This window comes from Carassius gibelio, chromosome A19, assembly GCF_023724105.1.
Source record: "Carassius gibelio isolate Cgi1373 ecotype wild population from Czech Republic chromosome A19, carGib1.2-hapl.c, whole genome shotgun sequence".
Taxonomy (NCBI): Eukaryota; Metazoa; Chordata; class Actinopteri; order Cypriniformes; family Cyprinidae; genus Carassius; species Carassius gibelio.
In genome coordinates, this window is record NC_068389.1 from 6,621,769 (window position 1) to 6,649,157 (window position 27,389).

The 27,389-nt window shown below is 39.3% G+C and overlaps 3 protein-coding genes and 1 long non-coding RNA gene across 5 annotated transcripts in view; 2 read left to right on the plus strand and 2 right to left on the minus strand.

Annotated features, from left to right (window-relative positions):
• Positions 1-3,177, minus strand: part of LOC127935192 (transmembrane protein 222) — a 31,972-nt gene extending 28,795 nt beyond the window's left edge. The window contains exons 1-2 of the mRNA XM_052532853.1: positions 2,967-3,177; positions 772-856 (exon numbers count right to left, since the gene is read on the minus strand). Of these exons, the coding sequence (XP_052388813.1) occupies positions 772-856; positions 2,967-3,085 (204 nt within the window). The 5' untranslated portion in view covers positions 3,086-3,177. The remainder of the gene's footprint in view (positions 1-771; positions 857-2,966) is intronic.
• LOC127935193 (uncharacterized) lies at positions 3,071-11,492 on the plus strand. Its single transcript, XR_008148002.1, has 2 exons — positions 3,071-3,205; positions 10,724-11,492. It is a non-coding gene; the product is annotated as an uncharacterized LOC127935193 (long non-coding RNA).
• Positions 9,666-23,139, minus strand: LOC127935188 (protein NLRC3). Of its 2 annotated transcripts, none has more exons than XM_052532839.1 (11): positions 22,816-23,139; positions 22,313-22,401; positions 20,477-22,225; positions 20,090-20,257; positions 19,172-19,345; positions 18,838-19,014; positions 17,323-17,511; positions 12,678-12,833; positions 11,674-11,847; positions 11,378-11,424; positions 9,666-11,303 (listed from the first exon to the last, which is right to left on the minus strand). In XM_052532839.1, the coding sequence occupies exons 1-11, from the start codon at positions 23,074-23,076 to the stop codon at positions 10,681-10,683; spliced, it is 3,807 nt and encodes a 1,268-aa protein (XP_052388799.1). In that variant the 5' UTR covers positions 23,077-23,139; the 3' UTR covers positions 9,666-10,680. The 2 variants fall into 2 exon arrangements, with proteins under 2 accessions (XP_052388799.1, XP_052388800.1); XM_052532840.1 differs by having other exon boundaries at positions 22,757-22,867.
• paqr7a (progestin and adipoQ receptor family member VII, a) lies at positions 22,814-26,598 on the plus strand. The gene is made up of 2 exons (XM_052532851.1): positions 22,814-22,962; positions 24,125-26,598. Exon 2 carries the CDS (start codon positions 24,191-24,193, stop codon positions 25,262-25,264), a length of 1,074 nt encoding a protein of 357 aa, XP_052388811.1. The 5' UTR covers positions 22,814-22,962; positions 24,125-24,190; the 3' UTR covers positions 25,265-26,598.
• Positions 26,599-27,389: the final 791 nt, after the last annotated feature.

Sequence of the window (27,389 nt, forward strand, 5' to 3'; positions counted from 1 at the left end):
GGCCCCGCTCTACCCAACACATTTCACTTCTGCTCCTGTCTGACAGAGATCTGTTTAAAGGATAATGTCTGAACCTGAAGAGAACTGCTGTGGAACTTTTGTACCATGATAACTTTTCTTTTGTTTGAACAGCTTGTCTGAATTTGTACAGGATTCTTATGAACAAGCAGTTGGATCCTCCATTTAATACCTGGTGCATTATGAGCTAGAGTTGCCCGGACTGTGAACTCGTGGATACTGTCATGCATTTTTAACAAGAAGATCTCCAGAACACTGGAAGCGGCTGAGAACACAATTACTTGTCCAGAGAGCTGAATGAGGTGTAGCTTTCACCACCCGTCCTCCTCTGCTTTTTTGCACAGGTATAGATTTTCTTTTGGAAATTACAGGAATGTGCTCGTACAGGGTCACCAAGGAAGAACTTTCCAGTGATTTCTAGTGAAAAAGATCCATTGCTAATGAACAGAAGTTCACACCAAGTTATAGAGACCTTTTAGATCTAGAGGAACGTTCTTAAGTGAAACCAGTATTAAAGGTTTGATATTGTTGAGGTCAGACAGGAGGAATGTCCAGCCCAGTCTACATAACACAGGTTATTTATAACACAACTCAGGAGTCTCACAGTAACAAGCCTCCATGGGCTTCTAACAAGCTCATTGTTGCCAGGTTGAAAGAGATCCAAACCATCCAATGACAGATTTAAACCTGCACGGTTTGGAAACATTCCCAAACATTCCCACTTTGCTTGGTTACAATAATGCATGTACTTACTGAGACAAAGTATGGACCTGCAAAATCCCGGATCACTCCAGAGGAGGTGCAGATGCCCATGTGGCCAATGAATGGAAACAGCCATCTGAAAGAAATAAACAATTAATAGCTATTAGCATAAGCATGGTTATTTTGTATGGATAACACATTCAGTTTATTAGCACTATTACAGAAATCTTACCTGATTGACAAATAAAAACATTAGGTCTATTGGTTTATTCATGTGGAAACTTGTGTAATCAAAATGAATGGGAATTTTATACGCCATTCAAATACATAAATCTTCAATTTAAGCCCAGATATTTTTTTTTGAGCACAGTCAAGCATAACGTAAAATAAAACCTTACACTTTATGATAACAAACAGAACATTATCCCTCACTCACTGCATCTGCAGTAAAAAGGCCAGAGGAAATTGCTAAAAATAAATAAATAAACCCCAAAAAACTATCATTTGAAATTGTTCACAAGCAGGGAAATACACAAGGCCTGATGCTGGAGAATGCCCTTTTCAATATCATACACCTGGCCAAAATCCAGCTTCCCGTGCTGATTCATATTCATGTTATTTTGGCTTTGAAATCGGCATTCCAAAGGACAACCAGATAAGGAAGCGGATTAGACCAAAATTCCTGCCAAAATGATTAAAAAATGATTAGCAGCTGAGCTCTCAGGGGCGCAGTATGAATACCAGTATGAATCTCCTGGATAAAACAGCCCCAGTGGAGTGTGTGAAGTGGAGTAGGGCATACGCCGGCACCCCAGATATGCTCCTGTGTGCATATTTATCACCAAGTGTCCAACAGAGCGAGCCAATGACCCAAATACAGGAGAAGAAGACAACATGGGGCGAGGAACTCTCACACTGAGACAATCTGCAGTGGAAGACACCAGGAGACTGGTCTAAGATCAGCTATAATCAGATTCATCCCAGCATATGTGATTATCAGAAAGAGTAAGGATCCTGAGACCAGATCATATGGGTGATGTTAGTGAACTCTAGCTCCATCCCAGGACAAATGCATCAAAGATTCAATCAAAGGGGTCCTCTTTGCAACTAATGGTCATAAATTATAGAATTACTGAAATGCATTACAAAATGTTGTCCAGTCACATTGGTTTTACTTAAAAGTAGAATATTAAAAGGTACCATGGTACTACAATTTTCAAAGTATTACTATGGTATTCTTTAAAATACCCAGGCGTAAATACCACAGTATTAATAGGGTTATCATTCAGCACCATACATCTACATCTATTTAAATAAAAGCACCACTGTAATTCCACACTAAAGAGAAGAGAAAACATTGTAATCACTTTAACCACATCTATAATAACAATGTAATGACACAGAGGAACAGTATTGTGGGAATCACTTTCAGTTAACAATAGTTATCGTTATTGTCATCTTCATAATTCTTGGTGTCTTAAAAGATTTCTTCTCATGTTTACTGGATCAGGGTTAAGGATAGGGACGGATAAAATGTACATGCACAAAGAGCAGTTTTTAGCTAATATATCATGAAATGACTACAGAAATGTTTAGGATTTTATTAATTTTCATGACTTTTACATGCTTAGAAATGTTGAGTAAAAATGGGCTCATATTTTCAGGTTATCCATGACAATGTAATCCTGGTACATTCAAATATTTGGTGTCACGATTTGTTACAGTAGGTTTTTTTATTATTATTATTATCAATGATAATCACATTGAAACCGAGTTAATTGTATTCCACCCCTGTTTGACCCGTTTTCTCCCACTTTATTTTAATTTAATATTACAAAGCCTTTAATAATTCTAAGAGCATGTCTTCGGTGTTCTAATATTTGAATTTGTATTCCAATGAATGACGTCATACAGGTTTGTAACAACATGAAAACGAGTAAATGATATTAGAATTTTATTTCCGTGGGAACTACCGTTTTAACACAGCGACCAGGTTTTTCTTATCATGAAATCATTTAATCTTTAATGGACCTTTTTACTCCGCTGTTAACGCAACGCAAGGCGACGCGACATACCTGGTCGCTGCAACCGCAATCGCTCGATGACGCGACGCGACGCATCGCTAGCTGGTGTAATGTGTGGTGTAATGCATCCATCATAAACACAGACCTCTTTCTTACGGGACTGAATCGATTTCAAAACATCAACATGAAGGCAAAGCCTCGGCGGAGGCGAGAATCACTCACGATAGCACGGGGATTGGCGTCCATACAATACAGTAGGGGTAGCGGCTAATGCTCGGGTCTATCCTCTCAAACGCTATGTTATAATTCTTCATGGTCTCTATTTCGACAGCATCCGCCATCACCAGCTGTGAGAAATGAACTTCATTCGTTCCGCTTCCTGGATCTGCAGCGCGCGGGCGACGCGAGCGGCGCGTTCCCGGGATACCTTCGGCCACTGCAGACCTCACACTTCAACGATGGTAAATATCACGCTGTAAAATGACAATAATTAGCTTTGTGAGACGACATGTTTGACACGAATATACAGATGTATGGATATAAAAGTCATTTAGCATGTTAATGTTTCATTCTTAGTTTGTACGAGTCGTTCTGCGAAACACGTAACATAAACACGCGTGCTTGTTTATTTAAATACACAGGGAATATACATTAAAATAATGACCATCAATGACTATCAAAAGAAGATAAATTTAAAATGTGTACTGTTGCCACATTATGAGCTACAATTTAGAACAAGGTTCCTTTAAATGAATAAATCAAAAACAAACATTTTAACAAAATATTGATTACTACTACTTATGCAATCACGATAAATACTGCTTTAATAATCATAATTATAATTGTTATTATTAAAACAGTTTATGCAGAAAAGATAATAAACTAATGCATGAATGCATTTACTTTAAAGGAATGGTCCACCCAAAAAATGAAAATTTGCCGAATGCAAGATGTAGAATATATAGATTTTTTTTTTTTCATGGGAACAAATTTAGAGAAATGCAGCATTCCATCACTTGCTCACCAATGGATCCTCTGCAGTGAATGGGTGCCGTCAGTCCGAACAGCTGATAAAAACATCACAATGATAATCCACACCACATCTTCTATTCTGAATCAGGAGAGAAATATGCACAATCAATCACTATTTACCAGCGAAAATGGTCCAAAACAGTTTCAAACAAATATAATGGTTTTAGATGTTAGAGAGCATGGATGTTTTCACTGTAGGAAGCTGGAGAAGCAAGAGGTTGGAGTTAAAATAACTTAATGATTGATTTGTTTCTTACAAACCCAGAGCTTTTCACTTCATAAAATGTTAAGTGATGGGCTGGAGTGGTGTGGATTACTTGTGGATTATTGGGATGTTTTTATCAGCTCTTTGGACCCATTCACTGCTGAGGATCTGTTGCTGAGAAAACGATGAAATGCACATTTTTACAAACAAACTCAACTATATCTTGTATGTACTGGGGTCAAAAAAGGTTTGATCAGCACATTTTGGTGAGAACTATTCCTTTAATGAATATAAAATCCCAAAAGATTTCTGTCAGAGGTTGAGATATTATGTGAATAGCAATTCTAACGGCCCTTAACACAATTTAACGGTGTTAGGGTTCTGTCACATTGCTCTAGTTTATTTGTGACAGAGCCCTGGCGCCTGTACCATGATGGTAGATGAACAAATTCAGAATTTGAGTTGACTAAACCAAACTCCAGTCCAACTTTGATGCTGATCATTAACTTTCTTTGTCAACTCAGGCTTACATCAAAGTTTGTGGAGCATGTGCACATGAATGTGTGACATCACTGGTGAACAGCCAATCACGAGCCTTAGTTAAAGGTTTTGGGAAAGGTCAAGAGATTGAAGAATATGAATTTAAATGCATTTTTCATGAAAAGGCAAATAAAATAAAACTGTTTGCTTTACCAGAGCAGTCACAAGTGAAACTCCTTATATACAGTGATAGAGACTTGTAAAATCATGTAGTCCTATTTGAAGTATTATCTATTGATTCTACAGCTTATTTATGTAACATATGATCTGTATATATTAACATTAATTTCAAATAAAAACTTTGCTCACATCTGATTAGACCAATTTCAGTTTAAGTCCAGGACACACCAAGCTGACTTCAAAGAACTAGCGGCGATGAAAGCCGGCAAACTAACATGTGCTTTCTATGCATGCATGAGAGGAATTAACTGTCCGTATCAGCAGCTATCAAAAGTATATATTCATCATTCAAAAGGAGAAACCGAAACAAAGATATACGAGACAAACACAGATATACGAAATGTAAAGCTGCTCTTGGTTACCATTTTGAATATCAGTAATGTTGATAACTTTAATCATTTATGTGTCTCATGTTGTTATGAAACATTTGCGTATTTGAATGATTGGGAAAGACCACGTAACATTTAAACAGCCTTCTGTCTGTACCGCCGTCATTTGCTTGTTTTCATCACTTTCGCTTTAATTCTCGGGCACTGACTCTTTCACTTAATTGAACATCCAATCAGAGCTCTAACTTGCGGCAACAGTCCTGACTGCCCTGAGGCAAACCTCCACCAACGAGTGCAAGACACCAAACAAACCTGACCACCACTCGCTGTCTGCAATGAACGCAGCTTAAACCCAAGCCACTTTCATGCTAACTAAAACCCAGGATTGGTGCAAACTAAACTGAAATTTACCTGGCTAGCCATCTGATCTGGCTTTATGTTGTGCTGAATATTGACCCCCTGCCAAATTATTGCCCCCTTCTTTGAAGTTGCTACCTGATTGCATAATCCTAACCTCTTCCCCACTCCATGTTCATGTTTTTAAAGTCCAACTGAAATCAAAGTTGACCATATTTACTTTGTTTGCCTAAATATATCGTTTTGTGGTGAACAAATGCATCCATGCAAATCAATCCACACAAAAAAATTTTTTGGCTTCGTAATCTTTAATCAAATCTGAAAATGCCCCTCCCCTCTGCATTGGAGGACCTTCCCTGATGACGTAGTTTTGACGGTTTAGGTGTTTGCTGAGCATCCGTACCCTCGCTCCTCTAACTGACAGTAGACGGGCTGCCTGTGTGTTTGCAAGCATTGACAGAGTGTGAAAGGAGAGATGGTGAGGAGGTGCATTTTTGGTTCACAAAACACTTTTCCCATTTCCTAAAATTCCCTTGTTATGGTCCAGATGGCTCGAATTTTTACATTTCGAGGAAGGAGGGATAACAGAATAGGTCACTGATGAGCCTCCATTTCTGAATGAAACAGAAAATGAAGGTGTTAGTTGGAAAATAAAGCCACGCCCACTATTTTTCCTCATTTAGTATTCTGTTTCTCTCAGAAATACGTCACAACACTGGAGAAAAGTCGTTTGCAACTTCCGGTTAATGCAGACTTTAATGGCTTTCATATTATATTTTGTCTTGTGCTGTGTAGCACGTAGCTCGTGTTTTTCACTGGCTGAGTGCTTTCTTGTTACAGCTTGTGAGTGTTCTCATTAGCTGCATGTTCCCATCTTGTTTTGTTCAAGCACATGGCTTGTGATTGTCTTGCTGGCCATGTGCTTGTGTTTTGGTTTTGCGTTGGACACATGGCTTTTGTTTTGTTTGTTTCTGTGTGCCATGTGCTCTCATGTCTATTGTCTTGACCCCACCCTTTCTGTAATTTGATTATTGGTTCATTGGCCCCACCTGTCCTCCCTTGGTACCTGCCTTTTTTGCTTCCTTATTCTCCTTGTATTTGCAGTCCTGTGCCAGTTTATTGTCTTTTGTTTGTCATTGTGTACCTTGCCTGTTCCCATGCCGGTAGTGTTTTATCCCCCACATGTTTTTTTGTTGTTGCTAATAAATAGCCATCTTATCTGTACAATTAAGTCCTTGCTTCATTCTGTTTCTTTGGATGTGTTTAACTGTGAATATTTAAACAATACAATTCAATGTTAGTAACCCACATGGAGATCAATTAACCTCAAGTTCTCCCTCAGTGCTGTATGGTTTTCACTGTAAGAGGATTCATCTGTACTCTGGTTGGAGGAGGAAAGGAGAGGCTCGAGGGAATGCTGTGCATCCATATGTCCTCTTCACTGCCCCCCATTAGACCTGACAGGTGATATATGGGGCACACAGCAAAAACAAACTACTCAGCAAAAGCCGGCGGACGTTGATAAACGAAGGCATGGTGACACAGATACTGTGGGCTCACCGTGGCCGAGCTTGGGGAGTTCGCCTGCAAAATACCACTTCAATTTCTGCCCACAGTATCCAACCCAATTAGTGCAGAAGATTCACAATGCAGTGTCTATTTAAACACGCATCAACATCCCAAAGTCCACTTTCAAGATGTTTGATCTCTTTTCTCCATCTAGATTATTCCTTTCCCAGGTAATTTGTATGCATGCAATTAAAATGGTCTCAAAATATAGTTTTGCTAGAAAAATCCACCTTTTTTATCTTGATCTTGGAGTAGTTAAATATTGCAAAGGCAATGTTCAGGTCAAATTTCATTCATATAAATTAATAAATAGTCAAAATATGCAGTGTATGTGGAAATTTAAGGACCTACTATTATTTACAGTGTGTCTTCATGCCCATTTCATCCCAAATTCTCTTTAATGTAATATATATATATATTAGTCTTTTTAGACATTCCCACTGTTCTAAATCAATTATTATTACTGAAAACAAAATAAAAAATTTAAAGCACAATAAAAAATAAAAAAAAACGGTAATTGAAATACAATTTGAATGGGAACTCCCTTTAGAATGGGAACTTGCACTACACCTGACAAGACACTATGGGTAACACCATCAGTGTGACGGGTGTCTGAAGTATGTGTTTAAATCAAGTGTCATTGGTCAGCATCAGTCCATGGTGTCAGTACCGGTGTGCCGTCAGTTTAAAAGTGCGCCTGGAGTACATGTCATTAGCCTTGTTTCTTTCTTTGACATCCTCCGATCCAGCAGGACAGCACTCTGGTCAAGTCTTTCTGTCTGAACATAACAACCCTGTTACCATGAGTCTGGGGTGGAGAGATTATGAACCATATTGCGGCCCCATTCATTTGTTTCCTCACACAAATGATGTGAATGTACAAGGAATATGTGCGTACGGATATCATCCTGATTGAATGGCAGGACATATGTAGCAGTTTGTCAGGCCAGTGGCGCCTTACACAAGATGGCTCTGTTACAGCCATACCAGGCTGATCTGCTAAAAAAAACGGATCAGGGTCAGGGTCTGTCCCTGTGGTTGTGGCTGAGCTCCGCAGATCTCACTCTCTGGGCCACCAGACAGACAGACATTGATGGCAGCGATGGTGGCCATTGAGAGAGACATTGTGGATGAACCAGGCTGCCATTGGGAAGAAAGGGAAAAGCAAGGCCTTGGGGTAGGAAGCTCCCTTATAGTAACAAAGTTGAAGCTGCCTCCCCCAGATATTGGGGTCCCCTAAGTAAGAAGCTCACTGACAGCATTGAAGCTGCCTTGGAATTGGCACTGAATTGCCTGGCATGGTAAAGAAGGGAGCAAGGTTTTAAGTCTGGGAATATCCTTGCATAGGGCATGAAGCTTGGGTAGTGGCTGTAGAAGGGAATATTGTCACTGACAATTCTGCTGGTTCAAATCTAAATTGGGTTCTTTTTCCTTAAAAAAGTCCTTATTCGAGAGCTTGTCACAGCTGATCTGGCAGTCAGTCCCCTCGGCATGGTGCAGTGGGCTTTTTATGAGACGCAGCAAAAGTTCCCATTCGAAAGGGAACATTCTGGTTACAAGTGTAACCCTGGTTCCCTGAGAAGTGCACAAAACACTGCACGTCATTGCCATGCCTTGGGCCTGCCTGTTTATGTGTCCCTCAGGCAAAGAAGTTGATGACATGTACTTTAGTTGCCCTAATTATAAATATGATCATTCAGTTTCATGTGATCACCTGTTTGCCAGAACGAGCCCCTGTAGATGCTGCTGGCCTTTGATTTGAGTGATGTGTCGTCTAGCATTTCCTCCTAGGTGGGCAACATACAGACATCTCAAGGGGAACATCCATTATATTTCTATGGCTTAAAATAACAGGCTTCATCTCCAAAGTATCCTAGATGACATCTTGAGCACATGTAACTGAGGTTCATATTTAGTGTCCCTGCTGACAGTGGATCTGTGCTGTTTCTCAAGGTCACACTGGTGTCTGTAATGAGCCCATGATCTATTATAATTGCCTTCCTTCAGTGGGAAACAACCGTAAGCATGACTGATATCTCTAGAGAAGTGGAAGGACACATCTTTAAGAACAGGCAACACATCCTCAGTGAAATGAGGCTTCATGAAATTAAATTAAGCAGGCTTCACTGTAGTTGAGCAGTTCTCTATACAGCAGCTGTATACAGTTCATGTATAATACTTATACAATAATGAAACATTTAAAAGGTGCTAAATAGCACTAAAGGTGGTTCTTTGGCTCGTAATCATAGGGGAACCACTTTAAGTGCCATATAGCACTTATCTTTAAAGGTGCTGTACAGCATCTTTGTCAAATGGTGCTATGTAGAACCATAAGAGGTGCCATAAAGCACCTTAATTGTTTACAATTTCTTCAACAAAAATGGTGTTCAACAGTGGTTGTTTTGCTCGATATAGGGGAACCTCTTTTGGCATTAATGGCACTTAAGCTTCATAGCACATTTGTCAAATGGTGCTTTATATAACCTTTTTTTTTAGGTAGTAGGCCATTATCATGCCATATACTACAATGTTATTATATATATATATATATATATATATATATATATATTTGTATTATTATTTCTTTTATTGAACTTTTATTGAAAAAATTCTTGACACATTGTCACATTTTGTAAGTAGAAATTGAAACACATTTTAAAAATAACTTAATTTTTAAAAAAATAGTATGTTTTTATTGAAGTTTGTGACAAAATTTCGGTATATATCTGACTTCACATCCACACCAAAAACAATTGTGAGGTCAAAAAGTCTTGCGTGGAGGCTTTGGATATGTGCCTGCCTTGTGTTCAGGAAAATCACAGTATTTTAATGTCATTTTTCTAATCCTATCACCAACTTAAGCTAAGACACTTAGGATATTAGAGAACTAATATCACTAAGAATTAGGGGCTTAACAAGTTATTTGCATGTTATTGGTGCTATATAGAACTGCACAAAGAACTGCTGAAGAACCATTATTTTTTAGTGTGTACAAAAAAAGTGTTAGAAAGTAGCATTGGATTTCATTCAGCAAATATGTTGTCGGTTGGAGTTATCAATGTAACCTAACCAGTAAAAAACTTAAAATATTAATTTTAGATCACTTAAAAACCACCTCACTGTACTGAAAGAGACAGTTGATGAATGAAAATGAAAAGTCTGTCATAATTTTCTCATGTTATTGCAAACCTGTTTAACTGACTATATGTGCAAAATATATTTTGAATACTGTTGATCTTAAAGGGATAATTCACCCAAAAATGATAATTCGGTCATCATTTACTCATCCTCACGTCGTTTTAAACCTGTATGTCTTACTTTTTTCCGTGAAACACAAAAGACAACATTTTGAAGAATGTTGGGAACCAAACAGTTTTGTTCAATGTGTTTTTTTGGTCTATAAAGTTTAAGTCAGTGGGAACCAAAACGATTGGTATTCTGGAAAATTTCTTCTTTTGTGTTCCACAGAAGAAACCCAGTCATACAGTTCTGGAAAGACATGAGGGGGAGTAAATGATGGAAGAATGATCATTTTCTTTTAAGATCAGGTTTTATGAGAGAATGTCTCCCTCTTGTGGATCAACTGCTCTCTCTCTCTCTCTCTCTCTCTCTCTGTCAAAGTACATTTGATGAATCCTTTCCTAATATGTCCTTGAAATCCAAATGATCATGGATAAAAACACTACCATCAGATATTTCACAAATAGAGAGCACATTGGTTTATCTAGCAAGCCTTTGATCCGTTACATCCCTTACATTCCTTGTAGCCCCTGAACATATCCCAAGGATCGTGGTCATGGACACAGACAGGAGGAGACATGTCCGGTAAGATCTTCACCCCAGCACTAATACTGACCAGCAGAAAGAGAGGCTGAGTGAACTTAGCATGGAAAGTGTGGATGAGTTCAGCCTTGTCATCTGTGGTGTCGTAAAAGGACAGAGATCCTGCCGCCCAGTCCAGATAGACTCCAACTCTCCAGGGTGAGCAGTCAGGAAGACGCATCTCTACTCCTCCATGAAGAGCATTACAGAGAGAAGAGGGGGTACTCACCAAGATGCCCCAGGATTTATTATTAAGTCCTATGCTACAGGCTGCAGAACTTCCCTTCCTGCTTATATCATTATAGGCCATTCCAATAGTGGCCCACCTGCCAAACCACTCCAGCTGGAAGAAATGACGGCTGCTCAGACCTTCCCGACTCATGATTTGGTCTTGATTTTTGAAACTTTCTGGATGATGTGAATCAGGTTCTGGGTTTCTGCGATGTTTCACAAGAGCCTCATCTTCCTCTGACACCTGCACACTTGAAGAAGCGGTGTTTGGATCCCAAGTCAGCTTGCACGTATCTGAAAATTTAAGTGTTATGATTGCACCATATGATTTCATAATATCAATTTTAAGAAGAAAATGGCTGACTAACATTGCTGTAGAGTTTCCATGTCACGCTGCTCCTCTAGGCCATCCACACTGTAGGTAAATGTTAAAGAGTCAAATTTGAAGAAATTGAACATACAAATAAAAGTGGTAACACTCTATGACTAGGTCTCATTAATTAATGTTAGTTAATGCATCAGCTTATATAAACTAACAATGAACAATAGATTTCTTACATTATTTATTACTATTTGTTACTCTTAGTTAATAAAATACAACTGTTAATGTTCAGGTCATTTATATAATATGAACAGGTAAAAAAAAAATAGTTGCTAGACTCACATTAATTTCTCTAATCGTGTTGCTGGATCTTCCAAAACGGATCTGAGCTGGTCAAATCCCGGGCCTTTAACAGGATTGATGCTCAAGTCTATTTCCTGCATGTGTGATGGGTTGGAAGAGAGAGCCCTCGCCAAACAAGCAGCTCCTGCTTCTGTGATGCTGCAGTGTGTCATCCTTCAGGGAAAAGGGGCTCATACTGATTTCTACATCATACAGTGCTGAAACTGATGTGTTATTAATTATCTGTTTTAAATACGTTATACGTATTAGTTATAAGATGTCAATTAGTCAATTTGCCATTAACATTTCAATAATATTGAGAATACTAGCATTCACTTATATCTGTATCCACTTTGATAAAGAAGAGTTTTCTCTCCCTTGTGTCATTCCATGATCTATCTTGTCAATCTTGTATATGTGAAATATTTAAAGCTACAGTTGGTGACTTTTGTAAAAATATCTTTTTTACATATTTGTTAAACCTGTCATTATGTCCTGACAGTAGAATATGAGACAGATAATCTGTGAAAAAATCAAGCTCCTCTGGCTCCTCCCAGTCGTCCTATTGCCATTTGCAGTTACGGACCGCTCCTGGTTAGAAATAACCAATCAGAGCTAAGGTCCGTAACTTTTTTATGTGGTCAGAATTTACAAAATGTATATAATAAGCGAGTACAACATGAATCCATTTTCCAAACTGTGTTTTTAGCTTGTCCTGAATCACTAGGGTGCACCTATAATAAGTGTTTATATTCGGACTATTTTAGATTGCTTCGGGGATACCGCGGCGGAGTAACCCAGTACCTTTGTGATTCTTCATAGACATAAACAGAGAGAAGTAGCTCCAGCTACGATGTTCTTCCGCAAGACGCAAGCAGTTCTGTTTATTAACCACTAGAGCGTCAAAAGTTACCTACTGCAGCTTTAAGATAAGTAAAACAGTTTAAATGAAAACAGTTAATTATTATTCTAGTCTATTTTCATCTTTTCATGTTTAGACACACCTGAGTATCTCCAGTTTACAGCCAGGGTTACTCAGTCCAGCAGAGAGCAGCTCAACATAAGAATCTGTCAGACCACACATGCTGAGATCCAGAGATCTGAGGCTGCAAGATCCAAGAACTGAAGCCAGAGTTTCAAGAGAATCAACCTGTAATTGACTGAGACAAAAACCAAAAACATTACATTTACATGTGATGACATTACATTGGTAGGTGTCTTTCTCAGCCTTAGACATTCTCAGCTCACTTCCCATCTCATCAGTGTTTATATGATATGTAATAACATGGTGGTTCCTCGGACACTCACACTAAGGGACAGCTGACACACTTCCATTATGACCAACACAATCTACCAAGAGCAAATGAGCGAAGGGTCATAGAAGAGATGATTATAATCAGGTATCTCATGATAAGGTTTACTTTAAAGGGACACTAAGTAGGAATTACTCCCATCTAGTGGTGAAATTGTATTTTGCATTCAAACTAATTTTGCTCTCCGGCGCCTCGCTTTTTCAAATGCGAGTTGCATCTACGGTAGGCGATATGTACCAAAAAGCTTTGACGGGATGTCTTCTAATAGCACTTCGTCGAGTTTTCCTTCAGGTGAACAGGTGTGTTATTTCAAACAAACTGCAACATGACAACTAACAAACGAATGTTACAGTATGAATTACTGACTGTGGAAAACATGAAATATTGTAATTAGTAGTTATGTCTAATTTATTCGTTATATTTTCTGAATTATATGCATTGTTATATATAAAAAAAATATTATAATATAGATTGTAACACTGACTTACCTGTCGAGAAGAAAACTGGCCACTTCAGCTTCTCTTTTGAAATCTTTATCCAGCATTAGCTCTTTCCACCTAGAAAAAGCTTCCCCGACATTAACTCTTGTTTTCTGTAATCTACGGTCACGTTTCCTTTTACGTTCTATTTTTGACTGTTTTGGCGACTATGTTTTCTTCTCCTGTGGTGCGGCATATGTATGGTCCATAATAAGAATGCAATCCAGACTTTTAAACTTGCCGGTGCAGTTTCAAGCGCCTCTCACTGCTCTGCACCTGCGTTTCTGGCTCTGACCGAAAACACGCTGTGGAAACGCGTTGGCTTAGTACTTTTTGTCCCTCTCTGCTATTATAGTTTTGCAAGATGGCGGAACTACATGGAAGCCTCCATCGACCTACCCGTCTCATGTATATAAAGATAATAAATTCTTCATTTACAAGGATTAGTTTAAACATTGGCATAGGTATTTGTACACCATTGAGGGCATATTTATGAATAAAAATATTGATTTTAGATAATAAAATACCTAAAAAGTTACTTATTGTCCCTTTAACCATGGAACTTGCACATTTCCAACACACATTTATGTTCAAACAACAACAAAAGTGAAATTTGAATCCGATGACCCCCTTTAAAGGGTAAGTTCACCCCAAAATTAAAATTCTGTCATTAATTACTCGTCTTCTAGAAATGAGCTAAGAAGGCTTAACTTCAGTTTTGCAAATCTACAAGAACACTTTTTGTGCGCAGAGAAAAAAAAGACTTTATTCAACAATTCTCTTCCGTCTCACAATGCATATGCATGCTTTCCCCTAAGTTTCAACAATGCTGATTTTGTCTAATACATTCTTGGTTACTCTCCAAAATGGCAGCAGACGAAACTCGGTGGAGGAGAATTGTTGAATAAATTATGTTATTTTTGTTTTCTTTGAGCACAAAAAGTGTTCTCGTAGCTTCGCAAAACTGAAGTTGAGTTGCTGATGTCACATGGACTGTTTACTGATCTCCTTACTATGTTTCTGGACCTGGGAACAGTACAGTTGTGTTGCAGTCTATGGAGGGTAGGAGAGCTCTCTGATTTCATCAAAAAATATCTTAATCTGGGTTTTGAAGATTAACTAAGATATTATGGTGAGACATTAATTACAGAATTTTCATTTTTGGATGAACTATCCCTTTAAGGGCAGGGACATCCAAGTTAAAAAAAAACCTGGCGAAGCTTGCTGGCTGGCCTTCGCGTAGACCAGCCACCAGCCGCACAGATATCACTAGCAGACACTCAGCTAGACAAAGCCCAGGAGAAGGCTATTCCTCTGGTGGAATGGGCCCTCACTCTGATAAGACATCATAAGCCTGCTGAGGTGTAAGCCAGGGTTATAGTTTCAACTATTCAGAGAGTCTCTGCTTTGTGACTGGCAGTCGTTTAGACCGTTCTCTGAAACAAACAAAGAGCTGCTCTGAAGGCCAGAAGTGGTTAGAGAACTTTAAATACACTCTTGAAAGCCGAAACCGGGCATAGTGAATTCGGACCCTGCTCATCCTCTGGGAAAAGCTAGATGGGTGATAACTTGTGCTTTTAATGAAGTGGAGAACACTTTAGGCTCGAGGAATGCATCACTTTCTGACAGTGCTTTTATGTTACCCACATGTTTGACCAGCATTAAAGCCAAAAGGAGGGTGGTCTTAAGTGACAAGGGCTGAAAGTCGGCTGACTGGAGTGGCTCAAAGGGAGGCCCTAGTAGTGCCCTGAGGACTATGGATAAGTCCCAAGTCACCATAGTATGAGGATGAGGTGGATTCAATCTTCGAGCTTCCCTAAAGAATTTATCAACAAGTTAGTTTTTGCCGACTGACTGGCCAGGCCGTTTGCGGGAAGGGCATCTCGCTCCTTTTGAGAAGCAGTGAGAGTTGTCTTTTGAGGCATTCTCCTGGAGCTACATTACCCCTGGACAGTGTGCCCATGGGAGAATGCGTCTCGCCATCCTGTAAAGGGAGTGTGACCTTACACAGCCTTGGTGATTTATAAAGGCTACCACTGTCATGTTGTCCAAGCGGACAAAGATATGATGTCCGCTTAAGGCTTGCAAGAAGGTTTCCAGGGCTAGAAAAACCATACAGTGTTTCTCAACCCAAGTTGGAGGCCTATGTCATGAATACAATCCTTCTGGAGGTCAGTCCCAATGATGCAGCAGTGGGTTACCTTGAGATGAAAATGTCCCAGGTGCCAAGTGTGGAATGGTACATGGGCTTTGAGACAAAATTGGAGGGGCCGCATATGAATCAGCTCAACAGAATCACAGAGGAGGAGTGTGACATGAGGCCGAGAATTCTCTGCAAAACTCAGAGGGGATGATAAGTCCCAAATCTTAATGATGCTGAAAGCCACTGAAGTGTCAGAGAGGAGAGTGTTCCGGTGCAATCCAGGCCAACATCTGGGCCAAAATGATAACTGTCCCCAGGAAGACAACTTTTTGGATGGAAGACAGGGTGCTCTTGGCTAAATTGATTTTCAGCCCAGCTCATTCCAGGTGGCTGAGCAACAGTTTCATGTTTTTAAAGCAGCTTTAAAGAAAGTCATACTGTTATATCGATAATGCTTTAGTGCTTTACCATAGAGCAAGTTTTAGCATAGTGCAAAATGATATAACCGATGATGAAAGTTATTCTACAGATTTAGGTCTAGTTTTATTGTATTCATAGTGTTGTTGGTATGATCACCAGATGAAGTGCCCATGAGGTCCATGAGGACACTTCATCCCTTTCCCTTGCCACTCAACCCCAGACTCCATTTCCCATAACCCTATGCCTAGGGACTTGTTATCAGACTCCACATGTTTCCAATTAGAAGGACTATAAAGGTTACACTCTCACACAGATTGCTCAATATTGTCTACCCCAGGGATGATCAGCCCTGCTCCTGGTGATCACCTGTCCGCCAAAGTTTAGCTCCAACCCTAATCAAACACACCTGCCTTTTATTAAGTGATCCAGAAGACCTTAATTAGTTGATTCAGGTGTGTTTGATTAGGATTGGAGCTAAACTTTGCAGGACAGTCAATCGCCAGGAGCAGGGTTGGGTACCCCTGGGCTAGCCTGTAGCGTTCTCAGGGTCCCATCTTTTCCTAGTTCAGGGATCCTCAAATCTGGACCTCGTGATCCACTTTCCTGCAGAGTTTAGCTCTAACCCTAATCAAACACACCTGTGCATGCTAATCAATGCCAATCAATGTCTTTGGGATCATTAGAAAATTACAGGCAGGTGACTTTGATCAGGGTTGGAGCTAAACTCTGCAGCGCATTGGACTTCCAGGGCAAGATTTGAGAAAGGGCCTCCTAGTTCCTTGTTGCCTTGCTTTGTCTTGCCTTGTTTTTGACCCTGGACTGTTTCTGATTTCTGATTGTTGATGCCTGCCCTGACCTTAGCCCTTTTATTGGATTACTATTTTGTCTCGCCCTGGATTGTACCTGTTTGCTGGTCTGTGACCCTGCCTGTTTGACCACTCTTTGGAATAAAGTCTTCACTTGGATCAACTACTGCGTTGTCGTGCCTCCCCACATTACAGATGTCAAGCATGTTCATTCTATTGAGAGATTTAAATATTGTTCAGTATTGTTCCACTAACAGATTTATTTAAAAAAAATGTTTTGTTCAATAAAGAGGTATAAATATTGGTCAGTATTGCTATTGGTGGATTGTGTTTAAAGCAAGAGCAACCAATCCTCAAAAATGAAAATAAGATTGGATGTCACAGATTAAGTCTGAAAAAATCTAATTCTAAGACACACACCAGGAGAAAGAAGACAAGGAATTTAGGCTGGTTTGTTGTAAGATTTTGTTCTGGATTACTTATCATACCGTAGGTGGACTATCCGCAATGTTTCTAGTTTGAAGCAAGGATCCGCCAGCAGAGAGAAAAGTTGCTGAAGTTCAAGACTCGACCACAAAAAGAGACTTAGTTCAAGTTTTCTCAGGTGTGAAGGGTTCTCTTGAAACGCAGAGAATAATGCTGATGCCGTTTCTTGCTTTATAGAACAGACTTCCAACCTGCAAAAATAGTTCATAGATCAATAGTTCATGTAAACTTTTCTCTGTAGATTTCATATAATTCTTGTTTAAAAATGAGAACACAGAACATTAAAGGGGTCATGAACTGAGAAATTACATTTTCCTTGACCTTTTAAAATTTAACAGGTCAACATCCTGTAAGTTTTAGAACACAAAACTTTCTCATTAGTTCAAAAAACATTTTATTAAGTTATTTATTAAGTGTGAGTAAATTGGTTTTTAACACAATTGCATTGTCTTTTCCAGATTGTTTGAAATATACTTTGAAATAGTATTTATCATTTTTAACTCCAATGACCAATGTTGTTATACATATTTTTATTTGTGAAACTTTTCCACTGCTCGTTACGGCACGGCTCAATTTTGGGGGGTTTTCCACTGGGTATAGGTACCTGGTACATGGTACGTTTTTCTGTACTACCTCGGCCTGGTTTCCAAGTGAACCGTACCCTTACCAAAATGTGACATGTTAACCCTGCTGATCACTGATTTAAAGAAGAGAATGGCCACTTTTTTTTAAACGAACGCAACAGTTTCAAAAGAGCAGTTTTTTTATACAATAAAATACTGGCTGTTTCGTGGTCTGATGAGGATTTACAGACGTTCCTCTACTTAATCACCAACGACGCGGAATTAAAAATATTTTTTTCAACTAACGGCATGTCTATAATCCGGCCTACTCTAAAGCGCTACTAAACTGCAGTGGAAACGCAAGCAGAGCCGAGCCGTGCCATGCCAAGCCATACGATGCAGTGAGAAAGCATCCATTAGTTATAGATGTGGGCCTTTACTTCTGATTCTTAAATTAATCCTCTTTGTAGAGAGGGTCAAAAATTCTAATTATGATGCTTTTTTGATGTAAAAATCTTTGCTAACATAATAGGTGGACCTCAGAGAATATTATAAAATAATGAAAAAAATTAGTTCATAACCATTTTAACTATGGCAACCATATTATCTAATTGATGTGGTGTGTAGATTAGTGTACTACCGGTAAATATTTTCAGGAAAAAATGCAGGAAAATGTGTTTCAATTCTTATGTGACAGTAGTTTCTTAGTGATAGAATTTGTAAACAAAATAATAATAAAGTAAAAGAAACTGGGTCATCTGTGATCTCAAAATATTAATATTCTTTGTATTTTATGACTAGCTAAACTCTGCAATTCTTTAGATATTATCTACTTTATTATTATCTATTATTATTATGCAGGGACAGCGGTAAACACAGTACCTCAACCTGCAGAAATGACACACTTCAGCTTTAAGGGAATCAATCTGTGTTGCTAGTTACTGCTTTGTTTACCTCAGAACTCTTATTTTGAAGTTCGGATGTCTGAATGCCTCCGACAGAAGCTGTAAAGCCTGATCTTCAGATTCCCGACAGCATCTGATCAAGTCCAGCTCTTGCAGACGACAAGAACTGCTACAGAGAGCTGCGGCCAAGATCTTACAACTCTCTAAGGTTTCTATTCCTTGTAAACTGGGGAGCACAAAACACAATACTGATCAATAAAAAAAGGTAGTGCTTTTTATTCTTTTTTTCTAACACAAATGAAGCAGAAGTGTAATAATAGATTAAGTGGTTTCTTACAATAAATAATGACCACTAATAACAATAAAGTAACATTTTTACTAACGTGAGATTTTCCATGCGACAATCCGGGTCCATTAAGATTTGAGAGACGCTCTCCACTGTCCTTTCACTCATTCTGAATGAGTTCAGCAGCTTCAGCTCTCTCAAATGTGTTGGGTTCAATAAAATCCCGGAGAACAGTTGGTCACCATCCTTTTGACGACCAAAATATGGTGACCTAAGGAAAATATTTTAAAGAAAGATGATTCAGGTTCTCGGATTTAAGTTTTTAAGAGTTTAAGAATTGTTCAAATCGGAGATGAATGTATGCCAAGTACCAACTGGGTATGATTTTAACAGAAATGATCAGAATTTTTTTTATTTTCATGTCATATGGATTTTAAGACTGCCTTGGAGTGAAGATCTGATTTTCTGTTTTCAGTAAGAGATAAACACACAACCTAGACAATATTTTAAGGCTGTTACAAAAAGTTGGTATTCAACAGAGGTAATTAAAATGTGTAATTTTACCCCATATTTCAGTCTACATTATTTATTTAGAGCTTGAATTACATATTAAAACAATGATTAGCTTAGCAACTAATGCCAACTCGTTTAAAATCAGTACAACTCAGTACAAAATGCATTCTGACTATAATTCATAATGATTCATTCTCAGGATTGCTGCAAAGGGCACAACAGAGAGCATTCAGATACATGTTAGATTAGATTCACTGTTAACTAGTTGCTCATTAACATGCATGTTACTAGCATATTGGCCATTATTGGTTCTTAAACAGCACATATTATTGCTGACCAGATTCTAGAGCCCTTAAACAAACCCCTAAACCTAACAACTACATTACTGTCAATAAGCAGCAAATCAGGAGTGTACTGAGGGAAAACTCTTGGTTAATTGTAATTGTGTGCGTTTCCTAATCTAAAGTGTTACTCCACACTTTTTGCCATTGTATGGACTCACCAGAGTGTCTCCACTTTGCAATTAGGGCTTCTCATACCATCGGATAATAGGCTCAAGTTTATATAACAGAAGGCGTTCTTCTCGATGTAGATCTCTCTGATACGATTGGCTGGCGATCTCAGAGCTGAGGCGATCAATGCCCAGCTCAGATCTGTGGCCTCATCCAGTCTTACGTAGAAAAAAAATAATAGGTTAAATGATGAAAAATGCTGAAATAAATGAAGTTTCATGTTGTTTAGGCATCAGTTTTTACATGCCGAACATCGTAAATTTTACTTTATGTTAAAGCAAAAACATACAATTAATTTCTTTGCATTTAACACTTTACTGAGGAAATCAAATACTAATTGAACCTTTACCCAATGGTTTATGGGCTGCGGTGCTCACCTGAGGACTCTGGAGATCTTGATGACAGGCAGTAGTCTCATAATGGCTTCATCTGCATTAGTGTATTCGCTGACATCAAATGTCAGTGAGGGATCCTCAGAGGTGAGCAGAGTAGTGGCTATATGTGACCACTCTGAAGGAGTGACGTGGACGTCCCCATATGTCTGAAATTCAACCTGGTCTCGATTCTGAACCAAAGGCACGGCTACGTCAAGCTCCTCCAAACAGCGAGAGACATTAACTGAGATCTCAAATACTGGCTTTGCCTTGATTTTCTGTAAAATATTTTTGACTACATCCTCTGTCCTTATATGAAGAGAGGTATTTTGGAAAAAGCTGGACAGGAGCCTGTGGCTTGGACCTGCAGAGATGCCCAAGAGAAAGAGGAGAAAGATGTCTAGTTGGCCAGTTTTGCTCCTTAAAGCTCTGTCTACTGCTCTTCTGAGCATATCAGGTGGTACGTCTGTAGGACTGAGCAACTTTTTAGCTTTTTCTGCAAGTGTAAAAGACATTACATTTCCCTTGCTGGGTTCATAATGCACAGCAACATACAATGCTGCCAGGAACTCTTGGACACTGGGATGTGTGAAGCGGTACATCTTCCCTAAACCCATCATGTCCTGTTTTCTGAAAAACATGGGCCAATCTTCAGAGAGTTTGACAGGAAGAAGAGGATCAGTATTGGTTTCTCTCTGGTCCTTCTCTATAAATGTCAACGTGTCCCTTTGCAGCATGTGCCAAGCCAGCTTACCCAACTTCAGGATCTCCTCAGTGCCTGATTTAGAGGACTTTTCCTCATGTCTCTTCATTTGAATCAGGAGGAAATGTGTGACCATCTCTGTTAGGGTGAGAGGAGGATCTATGTTGCAACAGTTACTAAAAATCTCTTCTAAAACAGTGGAAGCCATCTGACAGAAGAATGGCAAGGAGCGCATGATGTACAGGGATCTGGATGATTTCACGTGAACAGTCGCTCTTGCAACAAAGTTTTGGTCACGCACATCACTTCTGATCTGTTCTTCCCATTGCAAATCATCAAGCCCATGAAGTTCAACCACCCTCTGAATATATTCTGGAGGAATTAGACCTGCATCTTTTAGCCTTGAAGTGACCAGGATCTGGGCAGAGGGGAGAAGGTTCCCTTTGAGAAGATTCACCAGCATGCAGATAACAGAGACCGGTGACACTGGGTCAGTGCATGCCTTGGTGCGCTTAAAATTAAGAAGAAATCTAAATTCACCAAGTCCATCCCATATAAAGAGGATCTGAGACCGTTCGAGGGTCTCTGGCTTCGGTAACTTTGGAAAGATCAGATCTAAGAGCTCTATCAGGCTGAGTTTTTTGTCATGTAGTATGTTCAGCTCACACAGGTGAAGAGGAAACACAAAATCAATGTGCTGGTGTGTTCTGCCATGTGCCCAGTCTAAAACAAACTTCGTCACAACTGTTGACTTGCCACATCCAGATATTCCTCTCATCATAATGGTGCGTATACGACCGTCTGTAGAAGAACGAGGCTTCAGGAGATCTTCATAATTAATGACATTTTCATCTTTAACGTCTTCATTGTAGGGTCTTTCCAGCTCACGCATCTCATGGACAATCTGGCCATCCAAATGTGTCCGGTTTGACTCATACATCTTCAGAGGAATGCCGTCTGGAGTGTCTTCATATCGCTTTCTTAAGCTTTCTTGCAGTAAAGCCTTCAAAGTTTGGATCTCCTTGGTTTCTTCAACACTGAGTGAAGAGCTGGAAGTGTTTCAGAAATGTGTTCAGTGTGATTGTATAGAGTACCGTGTGAAACGACAAGATAGAAGTGAGCACGAGAAGACTTACCATGACTCTGTGGACTGATTATTCATTTTTGTTTGGTCTTGAAGGACATTTCCTTTTAGGGTTGATGCCATTGTAGTCAACATTGGCAACTGAAAATACAAAACACACACTCTATACACAGGCTCTTTAAAGTGACTAAAATACTACACATAAAATGCCCTTATCTGACAGGTATCGCTGAAATCAGCTCCAGAGAAAACACACCTGTGCCACAAAACAACAGGAATCTAGACTAGATGTGTTAGGCTATTATTGTGAAATTCTGCATTACAACAACAAGAGCACAAAAAAGTTTAAATGTTGTATAGCTAATAAATAGCAGTCTAAAATTTAGCCGTGTTTACGCTTTCTTACTTTAGCTTTTTACTGCTTTAGTTTTTTTTTTTACACATTGTCTGTGAACTTTACCCGTGATATCAAAACAACCGTGTAAACCTGGATTACCGCAGAAATGCGATGATAAATAGCTGTTTTTGACAGCAAGCCCGGTCTCAGTGTCTCACCGCTTCGAGTCTCGCTGCACAAGAGGCGTGACTACCGAGAAACACGCAGTATGAGGAAGAAAAACAGCTCGGGCGGGTGGATGAAATCCAGACAGTTTTCACTCCGAGATTAATCGCGGTGTCCGATTGCGGGAGACACCAAACACGGTAAACAAGCCTCGTCTCTTGTAGTGTTTTTCCATTCTGTGCTCGTTTTGATGGTGGACTGTGTGTGGCGCATATCGCGTGCTTCTTCTGTGCTAATGTTGCATTGTATTTCATCCGATTGTGAGTTAGGACACAGAAAGGCCGTTTGCCTCTGACTGTAAATTAGGCTCTTGTTCACGCGTGAATGACATCCTGGATTATTTCGTTCTGGCATGTCTCTCACCACAAGAACCCATGGTTTCATGTAGAACTGAATGTGAATGAATCGATAAGAAGGGACAGTGTAACTTTGTTGACCACCTGTTGCTATATGTATAGAAAATGGAAAATACGTTATCTAATAGTTTAGTTAATAAAAATTATGTCATCATTTACTTACTCTCATTTTTTTTTATAGTAAAATAGCATATAGGTTGCCTACATATTGCAAACTCAAAGTTGGATCTCCTATTATGAGGTTTTTTAGCAGCAAGAGCTAATAAGTGCCTGTATTTATTTCTTAAATGGAACATGAAAGAAGCTGTTTAATGATAGTTTGAAATATACATATTTCATACACGATGCTTCCTGTTTCTTTATCAAAACATCCTCATATGAAGAAAGTCTAAAGCTTGTGTAATGCTCATGAAACATCAAGCAGAAACAAGTCTTAAGAGCTGTTCACACAAAGAATGATAACTATAAAGCTCAACTCTTTAAAGTCGGATGGATTCGTGTTTGCTGTCAATGTTTTTATCATTCATGCACTGGAAAAAAATAAAGGTCTGAAAGTAATTCCAACTAGGCTATATTATATTGTTCCTCTGTATCATCAGTAATGTATGTTATGTTATGTGTGTGCTTCACTATTCTCTAGAATTAGAACGATTTATAAAACTTTATCCTTATAGAGTTATATTTATCTACAGGTGTAACATTGGTTTTTACTGAATTAAATTTATAATTCTTCTGTAAATTATCAAAATACATTTTTTTCTAAGATGATTTGTTGTTTTCTTAGTTAGAAATGAACTGTTAAAAAAAATGCAGAAATATTACTAATATGTATACTTTTTAGAATCTAGAATCATGGTGTTATTCGACAGCTACATGTTGTACTTATTATATGTGAGAATGGGCAAAATGTCGCCTTCACGTGTATTTTTCCGTTGAATATTCCCAGGTACTCCGGTGTGTGCTCAGCTCTGGCCTGGACTACTGTGTGGCTGTCCGTGCTCCAGAGATCATCATGGCTACAATCGTCATGGAGCGGATCGGCCGGCTCTTCATTAACCTGCAGCAGGTGGGGCGAGTCCCCCAGATGCTCACCGAGGCCTTGCCCTCCACCGCCGACACCCTGCGAGACACGGAGGTGCCCTGGTTCTTCCGTGAACGCTACATTCACTCAGGCTACCGGCCGCTGCACCAGAACTGGCGCTACTACTTCCTTTCGCTCTTACAGCGGCACAACGAGACCGTAAACGTTTGGACGCACCTGATCGGCACGCTAGTGGTCCTCGCGAGAACTGCGCGGTTTACCGAAACCATCGATTTCGTGAACGACCCTCATTCTTGGCCTCTTTTAATCCTGCTGTTGTCCTCAGCGAGCTACTTGACCTTCAGCACCGTGGCCCACCTGCTGGCGGCCAAATCTGAGCTGTGTCATTACGGCTTCTTCTACCTGGATTACGTGGGAGTGGCGCTGTATCAGTATGGCAGTGCAGTGGTGCACTACTACTACGCCATTGAGGAAAGCTGGCACGCATGTGTACGAGGTTTCTTCATGCCTATTGCTAGCTTCCTGTGCTGCCTGTCTTGCTTCGGCTGCTGTTACGGGAAATATCGCAACTACAGCCTTCCTCCCTGGGTTCGCAAAGTCGGCCAGGTGGTGCCTTCAGCCGCTGCTTACGTTTGGGACACCAGTCCTGTGTTTCATCGCTTTATCGTCTGGTTTCTGTCTTGGATGAGGGGCGACTTCATAAACAGTCCTGCTCTGCTCTTTCACTTTGGCCAAGTGGCGTTTTTTCTTTCCAGTGCTTTTTTCTTCACCCAGCCTGTTCCCGAGCGCTGGTTCCCAGGGCACTGTGACATCTTAGGTCAGGGTCATCAGCTGTTCCACGTGCTGATGGTTCTGTGTACAGTCTGCCAGATCCACGCTTCATATCTGGACTACTTCAACCGCAGAGACCCCTACGTGAAACTCCATGCTGATGGCGAGGCGTTGTTCTTCGTCGCACTCTTCATTTTAACACTAATCACCTCTGCTCTGATAGCTTTGTATATGCTCACGAAAGTAAAAAGATTACAGGGAAAAACTAAGTAAAGAATAGGAATAGTTTGTCCTGCTCTTTAATAGTGGATGGTCAGCATTCTGTCAATGAGTATTTGAGTTATGGGCTAATGAAAAGGTTTATTCAAGTCCACATAGGCTTTAGCTAACGATGTTTCCTGATCAATATTCTTGTTGGTTCTCTAACAACATTCCTATCATCAAACTTAGATTTTACAGTGTTAGGTTTGGGGTCTGTATTTGTGTGTGCTGTTCAAGGACTGAACTTTGAGCAAATGCTTAAAGCTCAAACCGATCATCATCTGTGTTAGTATTTTTAGTATGTGTTTTTAATGAAAAAGCTTCTGTTAAAGCGATAGTACACTAAACAATTCTAATTCTGTCATCATTCACTTTCTTTCTTCTAGAGAAGAACAAAAAGCAGGTACTTTGAAGAATGTTGGTAACCGAACAGTTCTGGCCATTGACGTTTGTTTCCACAAAATACATGTTGCACAAGAGAGCAAATGATGACAAGATTTCCATTCCATTGTTTTGGGAGAACTATCCCTTCGATGTGTCTTACTTCAGTTACACACCAGCCAGCAAGTAAACACTAAAGAAACCAGCGTGCAGTATTGAGAATATGGAAAAAGATAGAAATATTTAGGTGTTTAGATGTCTGTTTGACTTGAAGTGTGTAAATTCGAATTTGTAGATTGTGTTAAGAATGCTGTCTCTTTTATATAAACTAAATAATGCACTGTTATACTGTCAATCATCAGATTAGCTTTGAGGAAGTAAAAAAATGACAATCAAGTCTTAATTTCTATATCAATGATTCTGAGATGTTTGTTCTGTCTGTCTGCTAAAGAGGGACAGTATTACCAATGCAGTCATGATCACTGCTGTGCCTTAATGAGTATTTTAGATGAACCTCAGTAATTCATATCACACATATCTTGTGTAACTGATAACAAACAGTAGTACTATATTACTGAGATGGTTGTATTTGTTTTGAATGACCAGTGTACTGATTTTCTTTCTAGTGTTATTGCACTTTACCAAACAAAGCAGTGCCTACTTACAGTATAACCCGGGCTCATTTGTGTGGATGTTAGAGGAAAAGGCAATGCAGAAATACATTTATGCTTTCACCAGGTCAACGTTTGTAACTGTCGTTGTCTTTTTCCAAGTATCCTTCTTTTTAGTGTTACTCTATTCTTACTGTTTATGTGAAAGGCACACAGCAATTGCCTGTTCTGGAAAGTATCCTTAATTAAATCACTAAATCATGTTCCACAGTGTATAATGCCTTTTACTGTTTTATCAGTCTATGAGTTACAATGCAATGATTCAAAAATAAATATATGTAAAACCAACTGCTACTTTCTTGCCATAATTGCATGCATCCAAATTATGGGTAATGGCAAAAAAACAAAGACGGAGGAATATTCCATATTGAATTTTTATTTTTATGGGTGTTTTACATATTTTAGTCTATCATGTTGTGGCTTCTGTAAACTTAGAAAATGTCCTGGCAAAAACCTACCAGCAACTTAATTACAGTTAATACACATTATAATTAAATAGTAGTGTGCTTTATACTACATGCTGCATTTTCCTGACACATTTCTATCACTTAATTGTTTTGTAGGTGCTTCCATCCCTGTATCTTGCCAATCTGGGCCTGACTAGAACATTCTGTGAAAGAAAGGCCACCTTGTTTGGAGATGGTCATGTGGTTAGAGTAAACACTCAAAGTGAAGCTGTACTGCCCTCTTGTGATTTCTGTTTTTGAGTGGTCAGTTTTATATTTGGAGACTATTTTGTTAGCACAGAAATGAAAAGGTCAGAAAACAGGCAGATCTGAGCAGAGCTGGAACGTCCCGTGTGGACTGAGCGACAGGAAACCATTGACAGCTTCCTGTAAACTGTTTGATGCATAGAGCAAACTCTCCACTGCCAACACACTGATAAACTTTATTTGAGGGAGGAACTTCCCCTTTCAGAACTGTTACTATGGGCATTTGAGTCCGTGTACACATGTGCATGTCTTTTCACTTATTTTCCTGTTTCCTTATTTGAATATGTGAAAGAATTGTGTGTAAGAATATCAGTTAATTTGTGTTGAGTAACTCCTGACACCAAACCTGAGACTTCATCTCAGGGGAACGTC